At 46.4% G+C, this 27328-nt stretch overlaps 1 protein-coding gene across 2 annotated transcripts in view; it reads right to left on the reverse strand.

Annotated features, from left to right (window-relative positions):
• Nucleotides 1-23449, reverse strand: part of bcl10 (BCL10 immune signaling adaptor) — a 44832-nt gene extending 21383 nt beyond the window's left edge. For both annotated transcript variants that reach the window (XM_067989811.1, XM_067989810.1), the window contains exon 1: nucleotides 23370-23449. In XM_067989811.1, coding sequence (XP_067845912.1) covers nucleotides 23370-23420 — 51 coding nt within the window. In that variant the 5' untranslated portion in view covers nucleotides 23421-23449. The remainder of the gene's footprint in view (nucleotides 1-23369) is intronic.
• Nucleotides 23450-27328: the final 3879 nt, after the last annotated feature.

The raw sequence follows: 27328 nt of genomic DNA on the forward strand, positions 1-27328 counted from the left end.
GTTAAAGACACTATACTGGCCTTTATTGCAAGAGGATGAGAGTACAGGAGCAAAGATGTCTTACTGCAATTATACAGGGCCTTGGTAAGACCGCACCTGGAGTACTGTGTACAATTTTGGTCTCCTTACCCAAGAAAGGATATACTTGGCATAGAGGGAGTGCAACGAAGGTTCATCAGACTGATTCCTGTTGTTGTATGAGGAGAGATTGAGTAGACTAGGCCTGTATTCTCTAGAGTTTAGAAGAATGAGAGGTGATCTCATTGAAACACACAAAATTCTTACAGGGCTCGACAGGGTAGATGCAGGGAGAATGTTTCCCCTGGCTGGGGATCTAGAACCAGGGGTCACAATCTCAGATAAAGGGTAGGCCATTTAGGACCGAGATGAGAAGAAACCTCTTCACTCAGAGGGTGGTGAATCTTTGGAATTCTCTACTCCAGAAGGCTGTAGAGGCTCAGTCATTGAGTACATTCAAAACAGAGATCGATAGATTTCTAGATATTAAAGTCATCAAGGGATATGGGGATAGTGCAGGAAAATGGCGTTAAGGTAGAAGATCAGCCATGATCTTGTTGAATGGTGGAGCAGGTTCGAGGGGCCGGATGGCCTACTCCTGCTCCAATTTCTTATATAAATGCAAATTGTTGTTAATTGTTTGGTGAGAATTGTGTAGGGCAAGACCAGAACTCTTCAAGCTGCAATTCAGAACTCAGGATAAAATATGTAGCGACTTTTTTTTTTAAAAGTATGATTGCTAAGATTACTTTGAAGTCATAGGCTACAGTCATTCTGAATCTTGTGCTAATTAGATATTTTCTGCTGAGGGAATTTCTTGTGTTAGATATTGTCTGCTGTTGAGGGAGTTTCTCTGCACATTCAAAATAATCGGCTCTTAAAATAAACTTGGAAGAAATTTGCATATGAACCAACCAGCTTTAAGAAATTTGTATAGAATATATTTGCCTAAAGTTAAGCACGACTATCACTTCTGGAACGTTTAACCATTTTTCCATGGATAGGATTTATATATATATATATATATATATATGAGTCATTTCAAAAATGCTTTTAAGTTAAAGTTTATATTAAAAAAGGGTTAAAGTCACAGCAAGTGTTCGTTAGATTTCAAACAGGAGCAGGAGTCCTCTAATGAGGCCATATGGGTGGAGCTTAAAAACAAAAAGGGGGCAAGCACTTTGATGGGAGTGTACTATAGGCCCCCAAACAGTCAGGGGGAGATAGAGGAACAGATATGTAGGCAAATCTCAGAAAATTGTGCAAATAATAGGGTAATAATAGTGGGGGATTTCAACTTCCCCAATATTAACTGGGATACTCAAGAGTGTAAAAGGCTGAGAGGGTACAAAATTCTTAACGTGCATCCAGGAGAGCTTTTTGAGCCAGCATGTAGAAAGTCCTACAAGAGAGGGGGCGGTACTGGACCTAATTCTAGGGAATGTGGCCGGCCAAGTGGAAGAAGTGCTAGTAGGTGAGCACTTTGGTGACAGTGACCATAATTCGGTGAGATTTAAGGTGGTCATGGAAAAGGATAGGGAGGGGCCGGAAATAAAGGTTCTAAATTGGGGGAAGGCCGATTTTAATAGGATAAGGCAGGATCTGGCCAAAATGGACTGGGATCAGCTGCTTGTAGGAAAATCCGCATCGGAGCAATGGGAGTCTTTCAGAAGGGAGATTGAGACCATACAATGGCAACATTTTCCCGTAAAGGTCAAGGGTGGTTCCAAGAACTCCAGGGAACCTTGGATGTCAGGGGATATACGAGAATGGATTAGGAAAAAAAGGAGGGCTTTTGGCAGATACAAAAGGCTAAAGACGGAGGAAGTCCTAGAGGAGTACAAAAAGTGCAGGGGGATACTTAAAAAAGAAATTAGGAGATCAAGGAGGGGCCATGAAATAACACTGGCGAGCAAAATAAAGGAAAATCCTAAGATGTTTTATAAGTATATTCAGGGTAAGAGGATGACTAGGGAAAAAATAGGGCCCATTAGGGACAAAAATGGCAATCTGTGTGTGGAGCCGGCAGGTGTAGGAGGGGTTCTAAATGAATTTTTTGCATCTGTTTTCACTATGGAGAAGGACGATGTAGACATAGAAATACGGCAGGGGGACTGTGATATACTCGAACATATTAACATCAAGCGGGAGGAGGTATTGGCGGTTTTAGCAGGGCTAAAAATGGATAAATCCCCAGGCCCGGACGAAATGTATCCCAGGCTACTGTGTGAGGCAAAGGAGGAGATTGCGGGGGCTCTGACACATATATTCAGAACCTCTCTGGCCACAGGGGATGTGCCAGAGGACTGGAGAACCGCTAATGTAGTACCATTATTCAAGAAGGGGAGTAGGGAAAAACCGGGGAACTACAGGCCAGTGAGCCTAACATCAGTGGTAGGAAAATTATTGGAAAAAATTCTGAAGGACAAAATTAGTCTCCACTTGGAGAAGCAAGGATTAATCAGGAATAGTCAACATGGCTTTGTCAAGGGAAGATCATGTCTGACTAATTTGATTGAATTTTTTGAGGGGGTGACCAGGCGTGTGGATGAGGGTAACGCAGTGGATGTGGTATACATGGATTTCAGTAAGGCCTTCGATAAAGTCCCCCACAGGAGACTGGTCAAGAAGGTACGAGCCCATGGAATCCAGGGTGCCTTGGCACTTTGGCTACAAAACTGGCTTAGTGGCAGAAGGCAGAGGTGATGGTCGAAGGTTGTTTTTGTGACTGGAAGCCTGTGGCCAGTGGGGTACCACAGGGATCTGTGCTGGGGCCCTTGCTGTTTGTGGTCTACATTAACGACTTGGATATGAATGTAAAAGGTATGATCAGTAAGTTCGCTGATGATACAAAAATTGGTAGGGTGGTAAATAGCGAGGAGGATAGCCTCAGTCTGCAGGACGATATAGATGGGTTGGTCAGATGGGCGGAACAGTGGCAAATGGAATTTAACCCGGAAAAATGCGAGGTGATGCACTTTGGAGGGACTAACAAGGCAAGGGAATACACAATGAATGGGAGGACCCTGGGCAAGACAGAGGGATCTTGGTGTGCAAGTTCACAGATCCCTGAAGGCGGCGGAACAGGTAGATAAGGTGGTAAAGAAGGCATATGGGATACTTGCCTTTATTAGCCGAGGCATAGAATGTAAGAGCAAGGAGGTTATGATGGAGCTGTATAAAACACTGGTTAGGCCACAGCTGGAGTACTGTGTGCAGTTCTGGTCGCCACACTACAGGAAGGATGTGATCGCTTTGGAGAGGGTGCAGAGGAGATTCACCAGGATGTTACCAGGGCTGGAGCGCTTCAGCTATGAAGAGAGACTGGGAAGATTGGGTTTGTCTTCCTTGGAGCAGAGGAGGCTGAGGGGGGACATGATTGAGGTGTACAAAATTATGAGGGGCACAGATAGGATGGATACTAAGGAGCTTTTTCCCTTCGTTGAGGGTTCTATAACAAGGGGACATAGATTCAAGGTAAAAGGCGGGAGGTTTAGAGGGGATTTGAGAAAGAACTTTTTCACCCAGAGGGTGGTTGGAGTCTGGAACTCACTGTCTGAAAGGGTTGTGGAGGCAGGAACCCTCACAACATTCAAGAAGCATTTGGATGAGCACTTGAAATGCCATAGCATACAAGGCTACGGACCAAATGCTGGAATATGGGATTAGATTAGACAGGGCTTGATGGCCGGCGCGGACACGATGGGCCGAAGGGCCTCTATCCGTGCCGTATAACTCTATGAGGAGTAGGCCATTCAGCCCATTGTGCCTGTACCACCATTAAAACAGATCTGTACCTCCAGATCTGATTTAATTGCTCCATATCCCTTGATACTCTTACCTAATAAATATCTATCAACCTCAGTCTTGAAAATTTCAATTGTCCCAGCCATCCACAGCCTTTTGGGAGAGAGAGTTTCTGATATCCTCTACCCTTTGCGTGAAATAGTGGTTCTGGATTTCACTCCTAATTGGCCTAGCTCTAATTTTATAATTATGCCCCTTGTTCTCGAGTCCCCCACCAAGAGAAATAGTTTATCTGTATCTACCCTATCAAATCCCTTTATCATTTTGAAGGCCTCGATTAGATCATCCCTCAACCGTCTAAACTCAAGGGAATACAAACTAAGTTTATGCAACCCATCGTGATTTAACCCGTTAGGCCACACTCCACACTGGTAATGGCTAATTTTAGTGCCAGAGCGCTTGTTTGGCAGTAATTAACACTTAGCACGCCATAAAAAAAAATACTTAGACTGAGATGGACAAGCCCTAACTTTCTGCGGCGAGTTTAGTTCACATCTACCGCGCAAATACAGCAACTTCACGCCGTTCAATGTATTTCAATGGTGAGGCAGGCAGCGAGATGCCGTTTTCGTGAAGCTAACGGCAGAGCGGCTCAACTCAAACAACTTTATTATTTTCGCATTTAACCGCGCATCTGCTCCACGCTGAAAGTTGCTGTGCAATTTGCGCATAAATAACAGAGAGTGCCATTAGCTTCACCGTTATTTTGACAGGACTATCTGGGCTAATCTCTTGCGCAGAACCTGATCAAATGTGTTCTGGAAGTCCATATATACACACTCTCCTAGTCACCATGCTGGTGATCGCCTTAAAAAAAATTCTATTAGATTAGTCAGACATGACATACCCTTCAAAAATCCATCATGACTCTCTTTGAACAGTTCATCCAAGCGCTCAGTTACTCTGTCCCTGATGATAGTTACTGCAATCTTCGCCACAATTGCAGTTATCTGGTTTCCCCCTCACTACTTAAATAATGGTGTGACATATGCAATTTTCCAAGGAACAATTCCAGCATCTAGAGCTTTGGAAAGTTATGACAAGCACATTTTTTTTTTTATTCGTTCACGGGATGTGGGCGTCACTGGCAAGGCCGGCATTTATTGCCCATCCCTAATTGCCCTTGAGAAGGTGGTGGTGAGCCGCCTTCTTGAGCGAGATTTTTTTACTAGCCCTCTGGATTACTAGCCCAGTAACATAACCACTATGCTACCGTACCCTACAATTTACAATTTCCTCACTGGTTTAAATCTACAATTTCCTCACTGGTTTCTTCTAATACCCTGGGATGGAATTCATCAGGTCCTGGACCTTTCTCTATATTAAGTCCTTTTTATTTAAATAATGAGACTTTAAATAATGAGACTCCACTAAGTTCCTCGCTTTGACTTATTTTTCGGTTCCCTTGTACAGCTGGCATTTTGTGCTCTTCCTCCACTGTGAAAACAGATACAAAGTATTAACAAGTCTGCGATTTCCTTATAATCTCACTTGCATCTCATGGGTCTTTAATGGGCCCACATTCCCCAATAGCACACTCGGTCTCTTAATATGTTGCTTTTTTTATAGCTCTCCCAGTCCGCTGGATTTCCACTTTTCCTTGCATTTGTGTAAGCATTTTCTTTTAAGCTTGATACTGTCTCCTATTTCATTTCTTGACCATAATTACATAACTACACAAGTGCAGCTTTTGCCTTCTTGGGGGTTTGTATCATACCAAATACTTCTTTGAATACTTCCCACTGTTCGTCTGTAAGTTTACCCATTAACAATCCAGTCCAGTTTACTGTGGTCAATTCATTTCTCACCCCTTACAATCAGAATGGTTAAAGCACAGGAGGCGGCCATTTGGCCCATTGAGCCCATGTTGGCTCTTTGTAAGAGCAATCCAGATAGTTCCATTCCCCTGCTCTTTCCCCATAGCCCTGCAATTTTTTTTCCTTCAAGTATTTGTCCAATTCCTTTTTGAAAGCCACAATTGAATCTGCTTCCACCACCCATTCAGGCAGCGCATTCCAGATCATAACTACTCGCTGCTTAAAAAAGTTTTTCCTCATGTCGCCTTTGGTTCTTTTACCAATCACCTTAAATCTATGTCCTCTGGTTCTCGACCCTTCTGCCAATGGGAATAGTTTCTCTTTATTCACTTTATCTAAACCAGTCATGATTTTGAACACTTCTATCAAATCTCCTCTTAACCTTCTCGGCTCTGAGGAAAACAACCCCAGCTTCTCCAGTCTATTCATATAACTGAAGTCCCTCATCCCTGGAACCATTCCAGCAAATCTTTTCTGCACCCTCCCTAAGGCCTTCACTTCCTTCCTAAAGTGCGGTGCCCAGAATAGGACAATTCTCCAGTTGTGGCCAAACCAGTGCTTTATAAAGATTCATCATAACCTCCTTGCTTTTGTACTCCATGCCTCTATTTATAAAGCCCAAGAATCCATATGCTTTTTTAAAAAACTACTTTCTCAACCTGTCCTGCCACCTTCAAAGATTTGTGCACATATACACCCAGGTTTCTCTTTTCCTGCACCCTCTATAGAATTGTACCATTCAGTTTATATTGCCTCTCCTCGTTCTTCCTGCCAAAATGTATCACTTTACACTTCTCTGCATTAAATTTCATCTGCCACATGTCCACCCATTCCACCAGCCTGTCTATATCCTCTACTTCCAAGTTTTGTGTCATCTGCAAATTTTGAAATTGTGCCTTGTACACCCAAGTCAGTAATATATATCAAAACTCAAATTCAATCAATCATACTATGGTCACTATTCGTAGGATGTTCCTTTCCCGTCAGATTGTCAACTAATTCTGCTCCATTTTTGTCGATTCCAAAACATAATGGGCCAGATTTTGCTGAAAAAAATAATGGCATCTGAACAACGCATGCCATTATTAATGTGCAAAATCGGCCAGCAACTCGTTGCGAATCGCCACATGTTGCTGGCCAGTTTGCGCCGCTCGGTTGTTAGTGTCGCGAGAACCTCCCCATAATTTTCATGAAGTTGCTGCCTTTGCACATTAATTTGCCATTAAACGCGCCACAGAAAGTTAAGTCTTGTAATTAACAGCGTAAGTACCCTTTAAATGATGTGATAATTGACTGCCAATCAGCCTCTCTTGCCCAGAAAGTAGACAATTATTTAAAAAAGTGTGTAGAATCTTATTCCTTCTGGTTGTGAATTTTTTTTTAAATTTCAAAAACGTCAAATTTTAATTCTTTTCCCCCCTTACTTTCCTGACTTTTTTTTTCCCTCTCTCCTGATTCATTCTTTCTTTCCTTCTCTATTTCTCTTTCTGTACCTGATTTGGCTCTAATTCACCCTCCTTCAGTTGTTGCTGTTTATTTCTCAATCCTGTAATCTCATGGATTGAGGCGATAGACTGTTGGTCCCGTCGTTCACTAAGGTCCCACATGCCCCGTTTCCCTCGCTATGAGTTTGCACTTCCAACAACGCTGGGGGCAAAAAAAAAGTTAAAACCTAAACGTGCACAAATAAGTCTAACTAACGGGGCACGATGCCCCACTCCAGCAAATTCTGGACAATTGTTCCAGAAAACAGGGCATCTAAAACTGGCATCCGGGAGATAGGGGGAAAAAACCGTGACATTCCAGAGACTTTCACGCTCATTTGAACTCAGCAGGGGTCATAACTGAGTTAGACTGATGGACTCTGCTCCGTTGACTAAAAACTAATGCAGTCAGTTTTTTTTAAAAAAAAACTGAAATCAAAAGGCAATCGTTTTTTTTTAAAAAAAAGACACAGGCAGGCAGCCTGGCAGAAAAAGTCTGTGAAGAGAGAAGTTTCTCCCCCAGGACTGTCGGGCAGAACGCAAGTGGATTATTCTGTTTTAGTTAAGTAAGGCGACCCACCAAAAAGTGGGATAGTGTCACATACTCTATTTTGTATCATTACCCGAATACAAGACGTACTGGTTGATTGAAATGCTCATCGCACGATTCCAACCAAACTTTACCTCATCCAAGTGTTAGCTCTGACCGCCCAGAGAGATTGAAGACATACGTGTACACATCTCTTTTGTACAATCTCTGACCCGGATCGCTGGGGGAAGTATTGCGACCCTCCCATACCGCGCCCACGTCTCCCCCAAACCGGGTCTTGCTATTGTACATAGAGATATAGGGCAAAAATCAAAAGCAAAATACTGTAGATGCTGGAAATCTGAAATAAAAACAGAAACTCAGCAAGTCAGACAGCATCTGTGGATAAAGAAACAGAGTTAATGTTTCAGGTCGAAGGCCTTTCGTCAGAACTGGAAGATGCTGAAAGAGTTAAAGTTTTTGAGCAAGCCAGGGAAAAGTGGGGGGGGGGGGGGGGGGAAGATTGATCAAGAGTAGCTGTAATTGGCAGCAGCAGAACCATTACCAGCAGTAGCTGACCGAAAAAAATAGGAGCAGTGGTTATGATCTGAAGTTATTGAAATCAATGTCGAGTCCGGAAGGTTGTAAAGTGCCTAAACGAAAGATGAGGTGCTGTTCCTCGAGCTTCGTTGGAACAGTGTAAGAGGCCGAGGACAGAGAGGTCAGAGTAGGAGTGGGAGGGGGAATTAAAATGGCAAGCGACCGGCAGGTCAGGGTCACCCAGTCTGCGTTTGGTCGCGCCAATGCAGAGGAGACCGCATTGTGTGCAGCGCATACAGTATAGTAAATTGAAAGAAGTACATATAGGGCAGAGAGAGTGAATTCCCATAAAAAGGTGCCCAAACTGTTTATGGGAGCATCTGACACCACTGAATCGAAAAAGGTATCTAAGGCAGACTTGAACTCACAATGTTAAATGTGCCATAAGGCAGGAAATGCATGCACATCTAATTTGTTACATCTATCCACACGTCAAATTTTCTATGTCATACACCCCTTATTTGGGCATCATTATTCTGTGACACAAGTCACACCTACTGCTACACACTTCAACCGCTACACAAAGCTTCACAAGCTACAGGTCTATACCTATAGCACCGCTTAAGCGCTGGAGGTAAATTTGCTTTGCCCTGGCTATCCGCAGGCAAAGTTACAGGAGATCCACAAGTAATTATATTAGGAGCGGTACCCTAGCTCACGCAGATTCCTACAGATGCAAAAACAATCTTCAAATCCAGGATAACTGAGCTGCAGTGTGAAAGTGACAAGCACATTTAAATGTGCCAAGTTCCCTGATCTGAGCGCGTGTTTACTTAAATTGGATTTTGTGGCCTTAAATTGCTGCACAAAGTTCAGTACCGATGAAGCTGGCCATTCAGGGCTGTCCTTCCATAGAAACCTACAATTGCCATCCCTCTCCAAACACAGCATCCAATTGCCTCTTCAATGACTCCAAAGTTTTTGCCTCTGCTACTTGAACCACTTTCCATGAAGCTCTCCCTAACATCAGTCTTGATTTGCCTCTTGTTTAAGAACTTATGCCCTTTGTTGAACAGTCATGTATTAACTTGAAACGATACTCAGGATTATTCCACTTCAGATCTTGTATACCTCTGCAAGGTTCCCTCTCATATGTTTCCTTTAAAAGCCGGAGTCCCATGTTTTTCTAAACTGCCTTGTAACTCAGTCCTATGACACTAGAGATCAGCCTCATCTCCCGTCATCATTTCCAGACAGGAGGGTTCCCTCCCAGTCGGGGAACACTACAGCAGTCAAGGACATTCAGCCACCGACCTTCGGGTAAGCGTACTCCAAGGCGGCCTTCAAGACACACGACAACGCAAAATCGTCGAGCAGAAATTGATAGCCAAGTTCCGCACCCATGAGGACGGCCTCAACCGGGATCTTGGGTTCATGTCACGCTACACGTAACCCCACCAGCGAACAAAAGCTATCTGTTTTTAATATAACGGGTCAATTGCTGTCTTTTCCTTCCGGATATTTCTGCCTCTCTCTCTCTCTCTCTCTGTTTTTTTTGTTCTGGCCGTTTGTATATTCGGTGGCCCTGTAGGTAACACCTATCTGTCTGAACACTTTGGTTGCCTTGGCAACAGGCAGTTGAAAAGACTTTCTGTAATCACCAGGTATTGTTCTGTGATTTATAAATGCGAGAGGTCGAGGATTTCTTGACATTCACCTGAGGAAGGAGGAAGCCTCCGAAAGCTTGTGAATTTTAAAATAAAATTGTTGGACTATAACTTGGTGTTGTAAATTTGTTTACAATCATCATTTCCTGGGCATTGATCTTGTGCCTCAGTGGCCAGAACTGAAAACTGTTTTCAAGTTGAGGCCTGTGCAGAGCATTATACAGATTCTGCATGAAAACCTCAAATTTCAACCAGAGTGACTTGGTGATATAGTTAGTTCAGCATTCCGTTTGCTTTGTTAATTGTTGCTATGTAATGACTAACTCTGTTCAGTGTAGAGTCCCAGCCTCTCCCAACTAGTTCAACACCATTCATATTCACCCTTTTCCTTTCCAGTGTGAAAGAGCTTGCACTTCTGTCTTGAATTTCATCTGCCATAGTTCTGCCCACTTGCAAATACTGTCTAGGTCCTTCCGAGATTCTTCAGCCCCTTTTAATCACAGTCTCGACTGCCCACTCCCTGAGCCTGGTATCATCTGCAAATCTGAACAACTCACACTGAGTTTTTGAATCCAGCTGATGTACATAGATCAGAAACATCCCCAGAACCGACACCCTAGGGCAATGAATCACGACAGCTCACCAGCCCAACATCACTCCCCTAATTACTGCTCCATTTTTTTCAGCAGAACATTCCTCTCTATAAATATAGCAAGTCATCCAGCTTACCATGGATCAAAACTATGATCCCAAATCATTTATCTTAATACATCTTATATTGTAGGTAAATTAGTTTTAAAAACATTGTTTATTCTACTGAATAGTCGTGTAATTATAAATATCATGCAAAGATCTGTACACTTAGTGCCCTTCAGAAACTCTAATGCCACATTTCAAGTTTTAAAACTGTTGATTAGGAGCAGCCTGGGGAACTGACATCCTGTCACACTAGGTTATAGTCCAACAGTTTTATTTGAAAATCACAAGCTTTCGGAGGCTTTCTCCTTCGTCTGGTGTTGCAAGATTCCTTACATTTGTCCACCCCAGTCCATCACCGGCATCTCCACATCCCGTCACACTGGGGAAGTTCTAGACAGCATGAATAGTGATATCATGAATGCCAGCGGTCGTGGGGAACACTCCCTGTTCATGTCACTGGAGTGGAATTTCACGCAATCACAGATGGAGAGTTGTGCAGGACGCCTATGACTGTTCTGCTAAATGGACAGATATCCATTATATACACATGCTCTTGAAACAGGATGTGATCTATGAATGGAGCCAATAGTTTAAAAAGGTAGGTGCTGCAAAATATGCATAGTAAAGAATCAATAAATAGTTGAACAACTGAGGGGGAAAAAAAAAAGCCTAGATTTATTCAGCAGGGTGCAAACTGGCAAAGCAGGCCAACCAATGACCACCCCAACCCCCTCTCTTATTATGAATTGCAGCAGCCAAAGTAACATAGCTACCCGACAGCCTCAAAAGAGTCTTTCAGTCATGAGTAAATGCTAGACTGTTTCCGTGGAAATTCAAAGTTTAAATAAGCCATTTCTCAAGCATTTTTGCGTATCAGTGAGAAGAAGTGATGTTACAAGACACTGGACGACGACGAGTGGGATTTTTAAAAAATGGGAAGTTACATCAAATAAAACACAACTGAACTTATAACAAGAATTAAGTGCATGAAAAATTATGAGGGTAATTTTAACCTAATTCACCGGGCAGGAAACCCACTGGATTGGTGGTTTTACACCCCACCCAATATTGCTCTTGATTGACTTCAAATGGAGAGTAAAATTGGGCAGGGTGTAAAACCAGCCTTCCACCTGATCCTGTCAGATGTGAGTTAGGTTAAAATTAACCCCTTTTCTCAATATGACCAAAATAATCCCTACTGAATGCTTTATTGTGGATCCACACAGACTTCTTTTGAAAGGATACCAAAAGTAATTATAGTTCCAAACGTACAGTATTACAAAGCAGGTTCAACTATTTGCTTGGGATGCAAAAATAACAATTTTTAAAAGTATACCATGGAATATGATAAATATCTCCACTCCAATTCCTCCATCTTTGAATTTTTTTTCTCCCTATATCCACATCAATGGTGAGAATGTGGAACTTGCTACCACATGGAGTAGTTGAGGCGAATAGCGTAGATGCATTTAAAGAAGAAGCTAGATAAACACATGAGGGAGAAAGGAATTGAAGGATATGTTGATAGGGTGGGATGAAGCAAGGTGGGAGGAGGCTCGTGTAGAGTATAAACACCAGCATAGACCTGTTGGGCCGAATGGCCTGTTTCTGTGCTGCATCCTGTGGTGTCAAATCAAACATTTTTGGAATATTAAATTTAAGAAAAGGCTTGCATTTATACAGGAACTTCTCACATCTCTGAAGATGTCTCAAAGTGCTACATATATGATGAAATTACCTTAAGTACAGTGACCTGTTAGTAGACAAAAGTGGCCGCCATTTTGCAACCAGCACGATCGACAACAGCAACGAGATGAACAATCAATTAACTGGTGTTTGGGTGAGCGAGGAATGTTAGTCAGGACAGTTATTCTTCCAATGATGCAACTGAATCTTCAATAACCACCTGAATTACCAATACATGATATCTGGGCCTCAGCTTAACAGGTCATCCAAATGACAGCACATCAGATGACATCAGTACTAGGGCACCAGCTTAAATCATGAATTCAAATTCCTGGAATGGGGCTTGAACCAAAACTTTCTGAACCAGAATAGAGCGTGCCACTAATTGAGCCAAGCTGACAGGGTCTAGCATCAGTTTCTAGAAGTAAAGGGAATTAGGGGTTACGGGGAGCGGGCAGAAAATTGGACATGAATTTAGATTTGAGGTTAGGATCAGATCAGCCATGATCTTATTGAATGGCGGAGCAGGCTCGAGGGGCCGATTGGCCTACTCCTGCTCCTATTTCTTATGTTCTTATAAAAAAAGACAGTGACTATCAGTAGCATAAAGCTATGAAAAACCTGCACCTTTCGTGACCTCAGGATGTCCCAAAGCACTTGACAGCCAATTAATTCAGTGCCATCAGATCCCAAAGCACAGCCATTCCCAACCTTAAAGTAAACTTGCTGGATTTGCTAAGGCAGGTGGTCAGGTAGACCTGATGGTAGGAAGAGGGCTGGGTGTTCCTGACAGCCAACCTTTCGATATCCGTCAAGTTTATTTAGAGGTTGCTACCAGACACTAAACACCCACATGTCGGAAGCTGGCAACACTACGACATGGTTTGTATGATATATTTTTTAAAAAGCAGCTAACAGAAACAAGAGCCAGTGTAGAAACAAAAAATGCTGGAAACACTCAGCAGGTCAGGCAGCATCTATGCAGACAGAAACAGAGTTAACATCTCAGGTCGATGACCTCTCAACAAAGCTGGAAGTAGTTAGAGATTTCACAGGGAATAAACAAGTACAGAGCCAGAGAAAAAAGGGGAGGGGGAAGAAAGAAAAGGGAAGGACTGTGATAGGGTGGAGAGCAGGAGTGATTAAATCACAAAAGGGATGATGGTGCAGAGCAAAACGGGATGGTAATGGGACAAGGAAAGAAACAAACGATGGGTCCAGAGGAGCTGTAAATGGCAACAGCGGAACCATTACCAGCACCTGCTGTCCAAAAAAATGGGAGCAGAGGTTATGATCTGAAGTTGTTGAACTCGATGTTGAGGTCGGAAGGTCGTAAAGTGCCTAAATCGAAAGATGAGGTGCCAATCCTTGAGCTCGAGTTGAGCTTGATTGGAATAGTGTAAGAGACAGAGGATAGAGAAGCCAGAGCAGGAGTGGGACAGAGAATCAAAGTGGCTTGTTTCACAGACCCTTTGACTTTTGTAATCTTGGGTCAGGTGATTGCACAATTTACCGATGACCTATATTTTTATATTAAGTTTACAGTCTGACACACTGTAAACACGAGGCAATCCTCCTGTTACATTGGGCAGCATCTCTTTCTTTTTCTCTCTCTCTGAGTCCTTTCCCTGGCTGGGCTCGAACCACGCTGGGTTATAAGGGTTTAGAATTGTATCGCTCTTCAGTTTTCTAGAATAAACTCACGGTAAAGCATTCAAGTTTTGAGGTTTTTTCCCCGATTTTTGTCCTGTTTACTTGGCTGAGCAGACATTCCACACCGGCGTGTCAAAACAATCAACCAACCCTGAAGTGAGTCAGCTTTAAAAAGAAACAAAAAGGCTTGTTGAATTTCCGGAATTATTATTTTTTTTTAAAAAAAACTTCACTAATGTTGATCCTCAAGTAATTAATTCCTTCTACCCCATGAAATATTAATAACCTAACACCTCCTTTTCCATTTCCTCCTCGGTTGTGTCCAACTGCTGTGTGGCCTTAGGAAGCCAACCAGCCAAGGTCAAGAACTTACCTCAAGAGGCCTGCCTAGTTTTTCCACATGTTTCCAAAAAGGTTTCATAGACCAGAATCTCAAGATTCAAGAAGGCCAACGGAATGGTGGCTTTTATTGCTCGGGGGATAGAATATAAAAACAGGGAGGTATTGCTGCAGTTATATAAGGTATTGGTGAGACCGCACCTGGAATACTGCATACAGTTTTGGTGTCCATACTTAAGAAAAGACATACTTGCTCTCGAGGCAGTACAAAGAAGGTTCACTCGGTTAATCCCGGGGATGAGGGGGTGGACGTATGAGGAGAGGTGGGGTGGACGTATGAGGAGAGGTTGAGTAGATTGGGACTCTACTCATTGGAGTTCAGAAGAATGAGAGGCGATCTTATTGAAACATATAAGATTGTGAAGGGGCTTGATCAAGTGGATGCGGTGAGGATGTTCCCAAGGATGGGTGAAACTAGAACTAGGGGGCATAATCTTAGAATAAGGGGCTGCTCTTTCAAAACTGAGATGAGGAGAAACTTCTTCACTCAGAGGGTAGTAGGTCTGTGGAATTTGCTGCCCCAGGAAGCTGTGGAAGCTACATCATTGAATAAATTTAAAACAGAAATAGACAGTTTCCTAGAAGTAAAAGGGAATTAGGGGTTACGGGGAGCGGGCAGGAAATTGGACATGAATTTAGATTTGAGGTTAGAATCAGATCAGCCATGTTCTTATTGAATGGAGGAGCAGGCTCGAGGGGCCGATTGGCCTACTCCTGCTCTTATTTCTTATGTTCTTATGTGAGCAGGTACTGTACTACCAATATATTGGAGGGGGAAGGTTTCACCATTTACAGCTACATCCTCTATACAAGGTTGTTTCTTAAGTGGGCTGAGGCAAGGAAAACTTAGCTTCTACAAAGAATGTTTCTTGTTAGACAAGATGGAAAGAAGGGCATAATCCAGGGAAAACAAAAAAAAACGGGCAAACAAGCTGTTTCAGAAGTTGCTTCAATGGACTAATTCTTCTAATTTTTCCCCACAATTTCAGCTCTCAAAGTAAAACGTCATTCTCCCTGCAGTTAAAAATCCAAGTGACCGTGTCAGACAGGTCTTGGATGTTACCAGTGAACATTTTGCGAGCATTATTTTGCCATGAAATGCACTTGATGGCATATGCAGCAAATATTAGATATGTGTATGAAAATTAAGCCCCTTGCCACGGTGAAAACAATGGACAATTTCTGTATTATACTTTTATAGGGTAAATGCATTTTAAAATGTGACTTCAGTCAGTTGACTTTTTTTTATTATTCGTTCATGCGACGTGGGCGTCGCTGGCAAGGCCAGCATTTATTGCCCATCCCTAATTGCCCTTGAGAAGGTGGTGGTGAGCCGCCTTCTTGAACCGCTGCAGTCCGTGTGGTGAAGGTTCTCCCACAGTGCTGTTAGGAAGGGAGTTCCAGGATTTTGTCCCAGCGACGATGAAGGAACGGCGATATATTTCCAAGTCGGGATGGTGTGTGACTTGGAGGGGAACGTGCAGGTGGTGATGTTCCCATGTGCCTGCTGCCCTTGTCCTTCTAGGTGGTAGAGGTTGCGGGTTTGGCAGGTGCTGTGGAAGAAGCCTTGGCGAGTTGCTGCAGTGCATCCTGTGGATGGTACACACTGCAGCCACTGTGCACCGGCGGTGAAGGGAGTGAATGTTTAGGGTGGTGGATGGGGTGCCAATCAAGCGGGCTGCTTTGTCCTGGATGGTGTCGAGCTTGAGTGTTGTTGGAGCTGCACTCTGAATGAAGCTGCATTTGTGGCAACAGTGACCAATGAACATAAATAGCTGTACAATTAATGGCAGGCGTCAGTTCTGTATGATTGCTGTCAACACCTCTTCAGATATTAATTAAATCAAAAGGTGCTTGATGGCTATGACGGGCCGTTTGAAACAAAGGCCTGGAATTTTCTCTGTGGGCGCAACCTGGATGTTAGACCATAAATTGCGCCCATTCTGCCAATGTCAAGTTATGCTCAAATTTCCTGTGAATCTCATTAGAATACGCCTGAATGTAAAACGGGTGGGTGAAAATCAGTGTAATCAATCATTCAGGGCCCAAGGAAAGCAATAAACACACACCATATGTTCCTTCTTTAAATAATATGAAAATTCAAGTTTCAACTTATTCAGCCACAATGGGTAAAGCATCTTTACAATCCTGCAATCAGCAAAGCTTTTCAATGTGATATACTAATGCCATAAAAATGCATTCAAAGAAACAGAAAACACAGTGCAGGTCACGAGGATACATTTTTTTTTTAAAAAAAACTCAAAAATGACTGTTTCCTGCTGCACCTGAAAATCTGGTTGTAATTTGAAGAGACAAGCTGAATTGCAGGAATCTTGCGTACAAGGCTCTATAACTTGGGGGCGGGCCATTATTATGAGCGGAGTGCGTTCGGGCGGAGGAGATCGCTAGACGATCGTAAAAGATTGAGGAGTTTTGTACTTACGTACGTAACTCACTTATGCCCCAAAATTCCGCAATCTTTTAGGGAGTGCACTCGATTTGCGGCCAGATTGCGCGAGTCTCTGGGTGCAAGTACACAGGAAATGGCCAATGTATGCAAATTAAACCACTGAATAGACAATTACTGACTGTTCAATGGAAACAAAACAAAAAAAAAGCTGGAAATATACACCACCCGTCAGTCACCACGAGTTGTTTGCTGGAAGATGACAACATCCGAACATCAACACCCCAACGAAGTGTGGGGCTAACTTCCAAAAGGCATGGTTGTATCTTGAAAGCATTCCCATAGCGTAATTCATGGCTCTAATCACTCAGCTTTAGTTCCGTCTGGGGATCTGAATTCCAGTGGATTCACATCATCCACGTACAACTTTGAATCATGAGGGCCGACATAAAACTTTCATCCCAGACTCCCGTTGCTTATTAAGCCGTGCATTCTAAACTTTGTTTTCAAATCTTGTACTTTCTGCAACGTACTGGATCTTGATGCTTCCGTGTATTATTCTATTCTACTGTAAATTGGTGTTGTCACTTCTCAGCTGCAGGCGCATCTCTCCCTGAACGCCCTGTTCAATTCCCTCCAATCAAGCTTCCATCCAACTCTCAGCAGCAAAGCGGCCCTAGCCAAAGTCATGGATGACAATCTCGGTGATGGTGACTATGGTGTGTTGTCACTCCTTGCCCTCCCCACAGCAATTGACACAGTTGTCCATGCCATTCTCCTCCACTGTCCAGGTCTGTGAGACTGCCCTCACGTTTGTACCAATCCTACCTATCTGGACAAAACCATTACATCACCAGCTCCTCCTTCCTTCCCCCCACCCCGCCCCGCCACAGTTCCCCAAGAATCTAAATGGTAAAAATTTAAAAACTGTGGCTGTCCAAAGGGACTTAGGGGTTCAGGTACATAGATCATTGAAGTGTCATGAACAGGTGCAGAAAATAATCAAGAAGGCTAATGGAATGCTGGCCTTTATATCTGGAGGACTGGAGTACAAGGGGGCAGAAGTTATGCTGCAGCTACACAAAACCCTGGTTAGACCGCACCTGGAGTACTGTGAGCAGTTCTGGGCACCGCACCTTCGGAAGGACATATTGGCCTTGGAGGGAGTGCAGCGTAGGTTTACTAGAATGATACCTGGACTTCAAGGGTTAAGTTACGAGAAGAGATTACACAAATTGGGGTTGTATTCTCTGGAGTTTTGAAGGTTAGGGGGTGATCTGATCAAAGTTTAAAAGATATTAAGGGGAACGGATAGGGTGGATAGAGAGAAACTATTTCCACTGGTTGGGGATTCTAGGAGTAGGGGGCACAGTCTAAAAATTAGAGCCAGACCTTTCAGGAGCGAGATTAGAAAACATTTCTACACACAAAGGGTGGTAGAAGTTTGGAACTCTCTTCCGCAAACGGCAATTGATACTAGCTCAATTGCTAAATTTAAATCTGAGATAGATAGCTTTTTGGCAACCAAAGGTATTAAGGGATATGGGCCAAAGGCAGGTATATGGAGCCAGATCACTGATCAGCCATGATCTTATCGAATGGCCTACTCCTGTTCCTATGTTCCTATGTTCCCCCCCTCTTGTAATCGCTGATGATACCCAACTCTACCTGAAGCCATCATATTTGTTGCCTACCGTAAACTCTGCCTCCTTGCCAATGATGCCATTCCCTATTCTGGCCACTTGCTCAGCCTGAACAGAACTGTGAGCAATGTTGATGTCACGTTCGACCTTGAGCTAAACTTCAGACCTCTACACCCCACCAAGACTGCTGATTCCCACCTCTGCCCTAACAGCCCTATTGCCGCTAAAACCCTCATCTACAATTGTCACCTCGAGACTGGATACATCCAATGATCTGCTTAATGGCCTTCTAACAAACACCCTCCCTAAACTCTAACTTGTCCAAAAACACAGTTGCCTACTTCCTGTCCCACACCAAGTCAGCTTGCCCATCATCACCCTGTCCTTGCTGATGAACAATGGCGCCTTGATCCCAACGCATCCTATTCAAAATCCTCATTCTTGATTCAAAATCCTTCCCTACCTCTGCAATCCCCTCCAGTCATAGGTCCCCTTCTGTACCTACCCCACCATTGGTGGCAGGCTTCCAGTCACCTTGTCGCCACTCTGGAACTCTCTCCTCAATCCCCTTTACTTCTCGAGCCTCCTTTACAAATCTTCTCCAAACCCATATTTTCAAAGGAGCCTTCGGTCACTTGTCCTAATTTCTGTCCCATGGCATGTGTCCATGCCTCTTTTTCTGCTATACAAATGCAAGCTGTTGATGAATGTGGTGAGCATCCCATATGATTCTGTACCAATATCACAATAAGAGGATAAATATTAATTTCTATGCCTGCTATCTCAAACACAGCATATATAAGGGCACGAGTTTCAGTTGGTAGCACACACCATCTGCTAATGAAAACTGCCTTTTTATGCCGTGCGTGCGTTAAAATCTTGGTTAGACCACACTTGGACTATTGTGCACAGTTTTGGTCTCCACATTACAAAAAGGATATAGAGGCACTGGAGAAGATGCAAAAAAGATTTACAAGAATGATACCAGAACTGGTTATAGCTACCAGGAAAGACTGAACAGGTTGGGGTTCTTTTCTCTACAAAAGAGAAGGCTGAGGGGTGACCTGATAGAGATCTTTAAGGTTATGAAAGGGTTTGATAGGGTAGACATAGAGAAGATGTTTCCACTTGTGGGGGAGACCAAAACTAGGGGCGATAAATAGAAGATAGTCACCAATAAATCCAATAGGAAATTCAGGAGAAATTTCTTTACCCAGAAGATGGATGAAAATGGGTGGGAGGAGGCTCGTGTGGAGCATAAACACCAACATGGACTAATTGGGTCGGATGACCTGTTTCTGTGCTGTACATTCTATGCATTGGAACAAAGTCTGTTCTAATTCAAGTGTGTTCCATTGTGGCCATCGGTTTTACTAGTTTCTGTTAACACCTACCTAACCAAAGTTTGATTTCCTTCCCCCAACCTAACAATCACCTCCAGTTCCACATTTGCTCAATCGTGTCGTCCTATTTAATTTACATCAATAGTCACTTTTTCATTCGTACTTTCATAAATAAAATTTGGGACAAAAAGCAGGCCATTATTTTTAAAGTTACTAAAGGCTACCAAAACCATTTTAATTCTGCCCTACTTCCTCCATGATGTGGAGACGCCGGTGATGGACTGGGGTGGACAAATGTAAGGAATCTTACAACACCAGGTTATAGTCCAACAGTTTTATTTGAAAATCACAAGCTTTCAGAGGCTTTCTCCTTCGTCAGGTGATGAAAGCTTGTGATTTTCAAATAAAACAGTTGGACTATAACCTGGTGTTGTAAGATTCCTTACATTTGTCTACTTCCTCCAGTCAGCATTAGAGAAAAAATAATCACAATACAGTTAAAATAAGTCAAATGCTCCTTTTGCAACAAGCGCACAAAAGTTTAAAGCACATGTCAATATTTCCACAACGATAATAATCTTTTGGGACAGAAGGCGTGCTCACAATTTTCTTGCCTGTGTTAGTTAGCTCCTCTGTATGCAATGTCAATTCGCCTCTAACCACAAGAGCCACGCTGGCTATTTTTAAAGTGGAGAGAGAGAACAAACCAATCCGTCAATACTAAAAAGACACGTGACATTAAAAGAATTTTTTCAAAATGCTTCTTTTTTTTTTAAGTACAAATGCCTGGGATTTCGTTAACAGACAAAATTAAATAAATATTATTTTAATTTTATAAAAGTTTCCTTTGTTTTATGGGTTAGTTCCTTATTAGTTGTGTCCCTCAAACAAAAAAAAAGGGGGCACTTGTTTGATGAAATTGGGGCAACCCAAGTGTCTCCTTATAGGTTTACGAAGAAAAGGCACACCAAGGAAAGATACTATGGAAGGGTCTCTCGTCCCAGATAGCGAACGTCACTTATAGGGGAAGCTGCAACTTCGCGCCGCCCCCAGGTCCAGCTACTGCCCTCCCCCTCCTCCCACTGGCCCCGCTACTGCCCTCCCCCTCCTCCCACTGGCCCCGCTACTGCCCTCCCCCTCCTCCCACTGGCCCCGCTACTGCCCTCCCCCTCCTCCCACTGGCCCCGCTACTGCCCTCCCCCTCCTCCCACTGGCCCCGCTACTGCCCTCCCCCTCCTCCCACTGGCCCCGCTACTGCCCTCCCCCTCCTCCCACTGGCCCCGCTACTGCCCTCCCCCTCCTCCCACTGGCCCCGCTACTGCCCTCCCCCTCCTCCCACTGGCCCCAAGTCCAGCTACTGCCCTCCCTCCTCCCACTGGCCCCAGGTCCAGCTACTGCCCTCCCCCTCCTCCCCCACGGCCCCAGGTCCAGCTACCCCCCTCCTCTCCTCTCCCTCCTCTCATGGCCCCAGGTCCAGCTCCCTGCCCTCCCCTCCCCCTCATGGCCCCAGGTCCAGCTACCCTCCCCCCCACCCCTCTTCTCCTCTCATGGCCCCAGGTCCAGCTACCCCCCCCCCCCTCCTCCTCCTCCTCCTCCCATGGCCCCAGGTCCAGCTACCCTCCCCCTCCTCTCCTCTCCTCTCGTGGCCCCAGGTCCAGCTACGCCCCCCCTCCTCTCCTCTCCTCTCGTGGCCCCAGGTCCAGCTACCCCCCCCCCCTCCTCTCGTGGCCCCAGGTCCAGCTACCCCCCCCTCCTCCTCCTCCTCCTCCTCCTCCTCTCATGGCCCCAGGTCCAGCTACCCTCCCCCTCCTCTCCTCTCGTGGCCCCAGGTCCAGCTACGCCCCCCCCTCCTCTCCTCTCCTCTCATCTCATCGCCCCAGGTCCAGCTACCCCACCCCCTCCCCATCCTCTCCTCTCCTGGCCCCAGGTCCAGCTACCCCACCCCCTCCTCTCCTCTCCTCTCCTCTCATGGCCCCAGGTCCAGCTACCCTCCCCCCCCCCCACTCCTCCTCCTCCTCCTCTCCTCTCCTCTCCTCTCATGGCCCCAGGTCCTGCTACCCTCCCCCCCCCCCCCCTCCTCCTCCTCCTCCTCCTCCTCCTCCTCCTCTCCTCTCGTGGCCCCAGGTCCAGCTTACCCCCCCCCTCCTCTCGTGGCCCCAGGTCCAGCTACCCCCCCCCCTCCTCCTCCTCCTCCTCCTCTCCTCTCGTGGCCCCAGGTCCAGCTACCCCCCACCCCTCCTCTCATGGCCCCAGGTCCAGCTACCCCCCCTCCCCCTCCTCTCATGGCCCCAGGTCCAGCTACCCCCCCCCCTCCTCTCCTCTCATGGCCCCAGGTCCAGCTACCCCCCCCCCCCCCTCCTCCTCCTCCTCCTCCTCTCGTGGCCCCAGGTCCAGCTACCCCCCACCCCTCCTCTCCTCTCCTCTCATGGCCCCAGGTCCAGCTACCCCCCCTCCCCTCCTCTCTCATGGCCCCAGGTCCAGCTACCCCCCCTCCCCTCCTCTCTCATGGCCCCAGGTCCAGCTACCCTACCCCCTCCCCCTCCTCTCATGGCCCCAGGTCCAGCTACCCCACCCCCTCCCCCTCCTCTCCTCTCATGGCCCCAGGTCCAGCTACCCCCCTCCTCTCCTCTCATGGCCCCAGGTCCAGCTACACCCCCCTCCTCTCCTCTCATGGCCCCAGGTCCAGCTACCCCCCCTCCTCTCATGGCCCCAGGTCCAGCTAACCCCCCCCTCCCCTCCTCTCTCATAGCCCCAGGTCCAGCTAACCCCCCCCTCCCCTCCTCTCTCATGGCCCCAGGTCCAGCTACCCCACCCCCTCCCCATCCTCTCCTCTCCTGGCCCCAGGTCCAGCTACCCCACCCCCTCCTCTCCTCTCATGGCCCCAGGTCCAGCTACCCCACCCCCTCCCCTCCTCTCCTCTCATGGCCCCAGGTCCAGCTACCCTCCCCCCCCCCCCTCTCCTCTCGTGGCCCCAGGTCCAGCTACCCCCCTCTCCTCTCGTGGCCCCAGGTCCAGCTACCCCCCCCTCCTCTCATGGCCCCAGGTCCAGCTACCGCCCCCCTCCTCTCCTCTCATGGCCCCAGGTCCAGCTACCCCACCCCCTCCCCTCCCCCTCCCCTCTCATGGCCCCAGGTCCAGCTACCCCACCCCCTCCCCTCCTCTCATGGCCCCAGGTCCAGCTACCCCACCCCCTCCTCTCCTCTCATGGCCCCAGGTCCAGCTACCCCACCCCCTCCTCTCCTCTCATGGCCCCAGGTCCAGCTACCCCACCCCCTCCTCTCCTCTCATGGCCCCAGGTCCAGCTACCCCACCCCCTCCTCTCCTCTCATGGCCCCAGGTCCAGCTACCCTCCCCCCCCTCCTCTCATGGCCCCAGGTCCAGCCCCCCCCTCTCCCTCTCCCTCCCCCCCCCCCATGGCCCCTCTCCCTCCCATGGCCCCCCTCCCCCCCCCTCCTCCCCCCTCCCTCCCCTCCCTCTCCACCCCATGGCCCCAGGTCCAGCAGCAGCCTCTCACACTCACTCACTCTCACTCACCTGTCCTGCAAGCGGGCGAGAGACCGAGAGAGAGCGCCGGCAAACAGGAGGCGGGCGGGGAAGGAAGGAAGGACGGACGGGAATGTGTGGATGGCGGAGGAGAAACCGCGCCTTCTAACAGAATGGAAAACCGATCAACTTACTTCCTTTTTTATTTCAGCCATCTCGTCTTCCGTGACTTGGACAGACTCCATTCGCACAGCCTTCCGGGGATCCTCTCCTCTCCCCCCCGCCTCCCCGGTCACCACTCCCCCGGTCACCACTCCCCACTCCCCCGGTCACCCCTACCCCGCCTCCCCCGGTCACCACTCCCCACTCCCCCGGTCACCCCTCCCCGCTCCCCCGGTCACCCCTCCCCACTCCCCCGGTCACCACTCCCCACTCCCCCGGTCACCCCTCCCCACTCCCCGCCTCCCCCGGTCACCGCTCCCCACTCCCCGCCTCCCCCGGTCACCGCTCCCCACTCCCCGCCTCCCCCGGTCACCGCTCCCCACTCCCCGCTCCCCCGGTCACCACTCCCCGCTCCCCCCTGGATCCAGGCTCGGTGATAGCGGCACTTTGTTCACCAAGGGTCCGGGGAGAGGTAGGTGGGTGGGCGAGTGGACGGTCACAAAGTCCCTCTTACTTTTAGCAGCATTATTATATTATGAACTCCTCCCTTCCTGTCGGGGTGTGTGTGTTTTACACACTGTGAAGGGGGGACCCGGTTACAATGTAACCAATTGAATCCTCGCCAGCCTCCCACCCGCGCCTTTCCGTCAGTCACCGAGTTTCCGAGTAACCCTTTCGGTGCTCGCCCTCTTTTCTCTTTAAATGTAACTTGGGAAACTCTCCATTAAAACGCGTCCGGAAGTTTAGATTAAAGATAACTCCGCCGCAGCTTTTTGCATCGATACAATTTACTAAATTGGCTGGAAAGGTCGCGAAACGTGCTCTGCAAATGAAAGTCCTTTTTTTCTTTTCAACTTTTGTCCACTTTCCTTTCGTTTTCGTCTCATTTGTCCATCTCAGGTTCAGGAACGGGAGAACGTTCTTGGTGGCAATTTTTTTTAAAAAAAAAAGTTACATCGAATTTACAGCCACAGGAACAGGGCCATTCAAAGCACAGCGGTCTCCTCCCACCCGACTTTATCTGACCCTTGTAAGGAGTCGCACAACACCAGGTTATAGTCCAACAGCTTTATTTGAAATCACAAGCTTTCCTCCTGAAGGACTATAACCTGGTGTTGCCATGTTCCGCACCCATGAGGACCGCCTCAACCGGGATCTTGGGTTCATGTACGGCTACACGTAACCCCACCAGGGGGAAAAAAAAGTTATCTGTTTTTAATACAACTGGTCATTTTCTCTCTTTCTCTTCCTTTCGGATGTTTCTCTCTCTCTCTCTCTCCCTCTCTGTCTTTGGTTCTGGCCGTTTGTATATTCAGTTGTCTGGTATCTAAGGTTTCTCTGTCTGAACACTATTCAATTCATTTGATGGCCTTGATAATGGCAAATGGAGAGCGTTCCATCAAACTCCTGACTTGTGCCTTGTAGATGGTGGAAAGGCTTTGGGGAGTCAGGAGGTGAGTCACTCCCCACAGAATACCCAGCCTCTGACCTGCTGTTGTAGCCACAGTATTTATATGGCTGGTCCAGTTAAGTTTCCGGTCAATGGTGACCCCCAGGATGTTGATGGTGGAGGATTCGGCGATGGTAATGCCGTTGAATGTCAAGGGGAGGTGGTTAGCCTCTCTCTTGTTGGAGATGGTCTTTGCCTGGCACTTGTCTGGCGTGAATGTTACTTGCCACTTATCAGCCCAAGCCTGGATATTGTCCAGGTCTTGCTGCATGCGGGCATGGACTGCTTCATTATCTGAGGGGTTGCGAATGGAACTGAACACTGTGCAATCATCAGCGAACATCCCCATTTCTGACCTTATGATGGAGGGAATGTCATTGATGAAGCAGCTGAAGATGTACAGGAACTGTTTTATTTTTCAATTGGTATTCCACCTCTCTGCAATTAACATAAGGTCAAAAGTTTTAACAAGAATGTTCCTGACATCAGCAAATAATCATTTAAACAAGACAATTTTACATAGAGATTACAATAGGGAAACAGGCCATTCGGCCCAACCAGGCCATGTTGGTGTTTATCCTCCACATGAGCAGTAGTCCTGATCTCACGTGCCACCCCATTCCGATTTCCTTTAACCACCCATCTAACCTATACCTAAACTTTGCATGACCTCTGCATCAATCACTAACTCTGCTAGTGCATTCCACAGCTTCACAACTCTGTCTATTTTAAAAAACGTATATCCTTAATCTCTTACGACTAATCATATCTATGCCCTGTAAAGTACTAAAACGTCCCAAGGTGCTTCACAGGTGTTACACCCTCAAAAAATTTGAATAGATTTGTCAATTATCACTCATCCACATGCTGCCCCTAGGTGAAATCATCCGAAAACACAAAGTCAGGTTCCACATGTACGCTGACGATATCCAGCTCTATCTCGCCACCACCTCTCTCGCCCCCTCCACTGCCTCAGATTTGTCACACTGCTTGTCCAACATCCAGTACTGGATGAGCAGGAACTTCCTCCAATTAAATATTGGGAAGACTGAAGCCATGGTCTTCGGTCCCCGCCACAAACCCCGTTCCCTACCCACCGACTCCATCCCTCTCCCTGGCCACTGTCTCAGGCTGAACCAGACTGTCCGTAACCTTAGCGTTCTATTTGACCCTGAGATGAGCTTCCGATCTCATATCATCTTCATCACCAAGACCGCCTACATCTACCTCAGTAACATTGCCCGTCTCCAGTCCTGCCTCAGCTTATCTGCTGCTGAAACCCTCATCCATGCCTTTGTTATCTCTAGATTCAATGCTCTCCTGGCCGGCCTCCCATCTTCCACCCTCCATAAACTTGAGCTCATCCAAAACTCTGCTGCCCGTATCCGAACTCGCACCAAGTCCCGTGCTCTCATCACCCCGGCGCTCGCTGACCTTCATTGGCTCCCGGTCCGGGAATGCCTCGATTTTAAAGTTCCCATTCTTGTTTGAAAATACCTCTATGGCCTCGCCCCTCCCTATATCTGTAACCTCCAGCCCTACAACCCTCCAAAATCTCTGCGCTCCTCCAATTCTGGCCTCTTGCGCATCCCTGATTTTAATCGCTCCACCGTTGGTGGCCGTGCCTTAGCTGCCTGGGCCCTGAGCTCTGGAATTCTTTCCCTAAACCCCTCCCTCTCTCTCCTGCTTTAAGATGTTCCTTAAAACCTACCTCTTTGACCAAGCTTTTGGTCACCTGTCCTAATATCTGCTTATGTGGCTCGGTGTCAAACTTTGTTTAATAACATTCCTGTGAAGTGCCTTGGGACATTTTACTACATTAAAGGTGCTATATAAATGCAAGTTGTTGTTATTTATATTTTCTCATACCAGGCAGCATCCTAGTAAATATGTGCTGCACCCCCTGTGCGTGAAGAGGGAAACCACACACAATACTCCAACTGTGGTCTTACTAACTTTTTATAGATTCACCAAATCATCATCATTTTTATATTCTATCCCTTTCGCCTTAAAACTAAGTATTCCATTCGCTATTTTATGGCCTGACCTGCTAAAGGTGTTGCTGTTAATGTCTTGTGAGCCTGAATCCCTCCCCCCACCCCTCCAAATCCATCTGCTCTTTCACATCACCCATCTTTCCCCCATTCAAAATGTAATCATGACTTTAATTTTTCTAAACTAAGATGTACCAGCTCACATTTACTGACGCATTTCCTACATAAGTTGAATTGTTTGATTTTTAAGGTGCATTTGCAATGCAAGATTGGCATTGGCGTTGAAGTGGTTTCAACTTTGCACCAATGCTATACTTGCGTGGTAGAAATTGAATGTTAAAGCCCGACCTGCCTTTGGAACAAAGTGGAGCGAGACGTCCTCCTCTCGGAAATCTAGCCACACTTCACTTCGGTATCATTTCAGACTCTTGACTCTGGATTCAGGCCGTATAACTGCAGTGTCAATGCAAAGCAAAATGGCATCATATCGATGCTACAGTCATAGTGTAAATGCACTTTATTTAAATCCAGGTAACGTGACCAGACG

Source organism: Heptranchias perlo, chromosome 9 (genome assembly GCF_035084215.1).
Source record: "Heptranchias perlo isolate sHepPer1 chromosome 9, sHepPer1.hap1, whole genome shotgun sequence".
NCBI classification, from domain to species: domain Eukaryota; kingdom Metazoa; phylum Chordata; class Chondrichthyes; order Hexanchiformes; family Hexanchidae; genus Heptranchias; species Heptranchias perlo.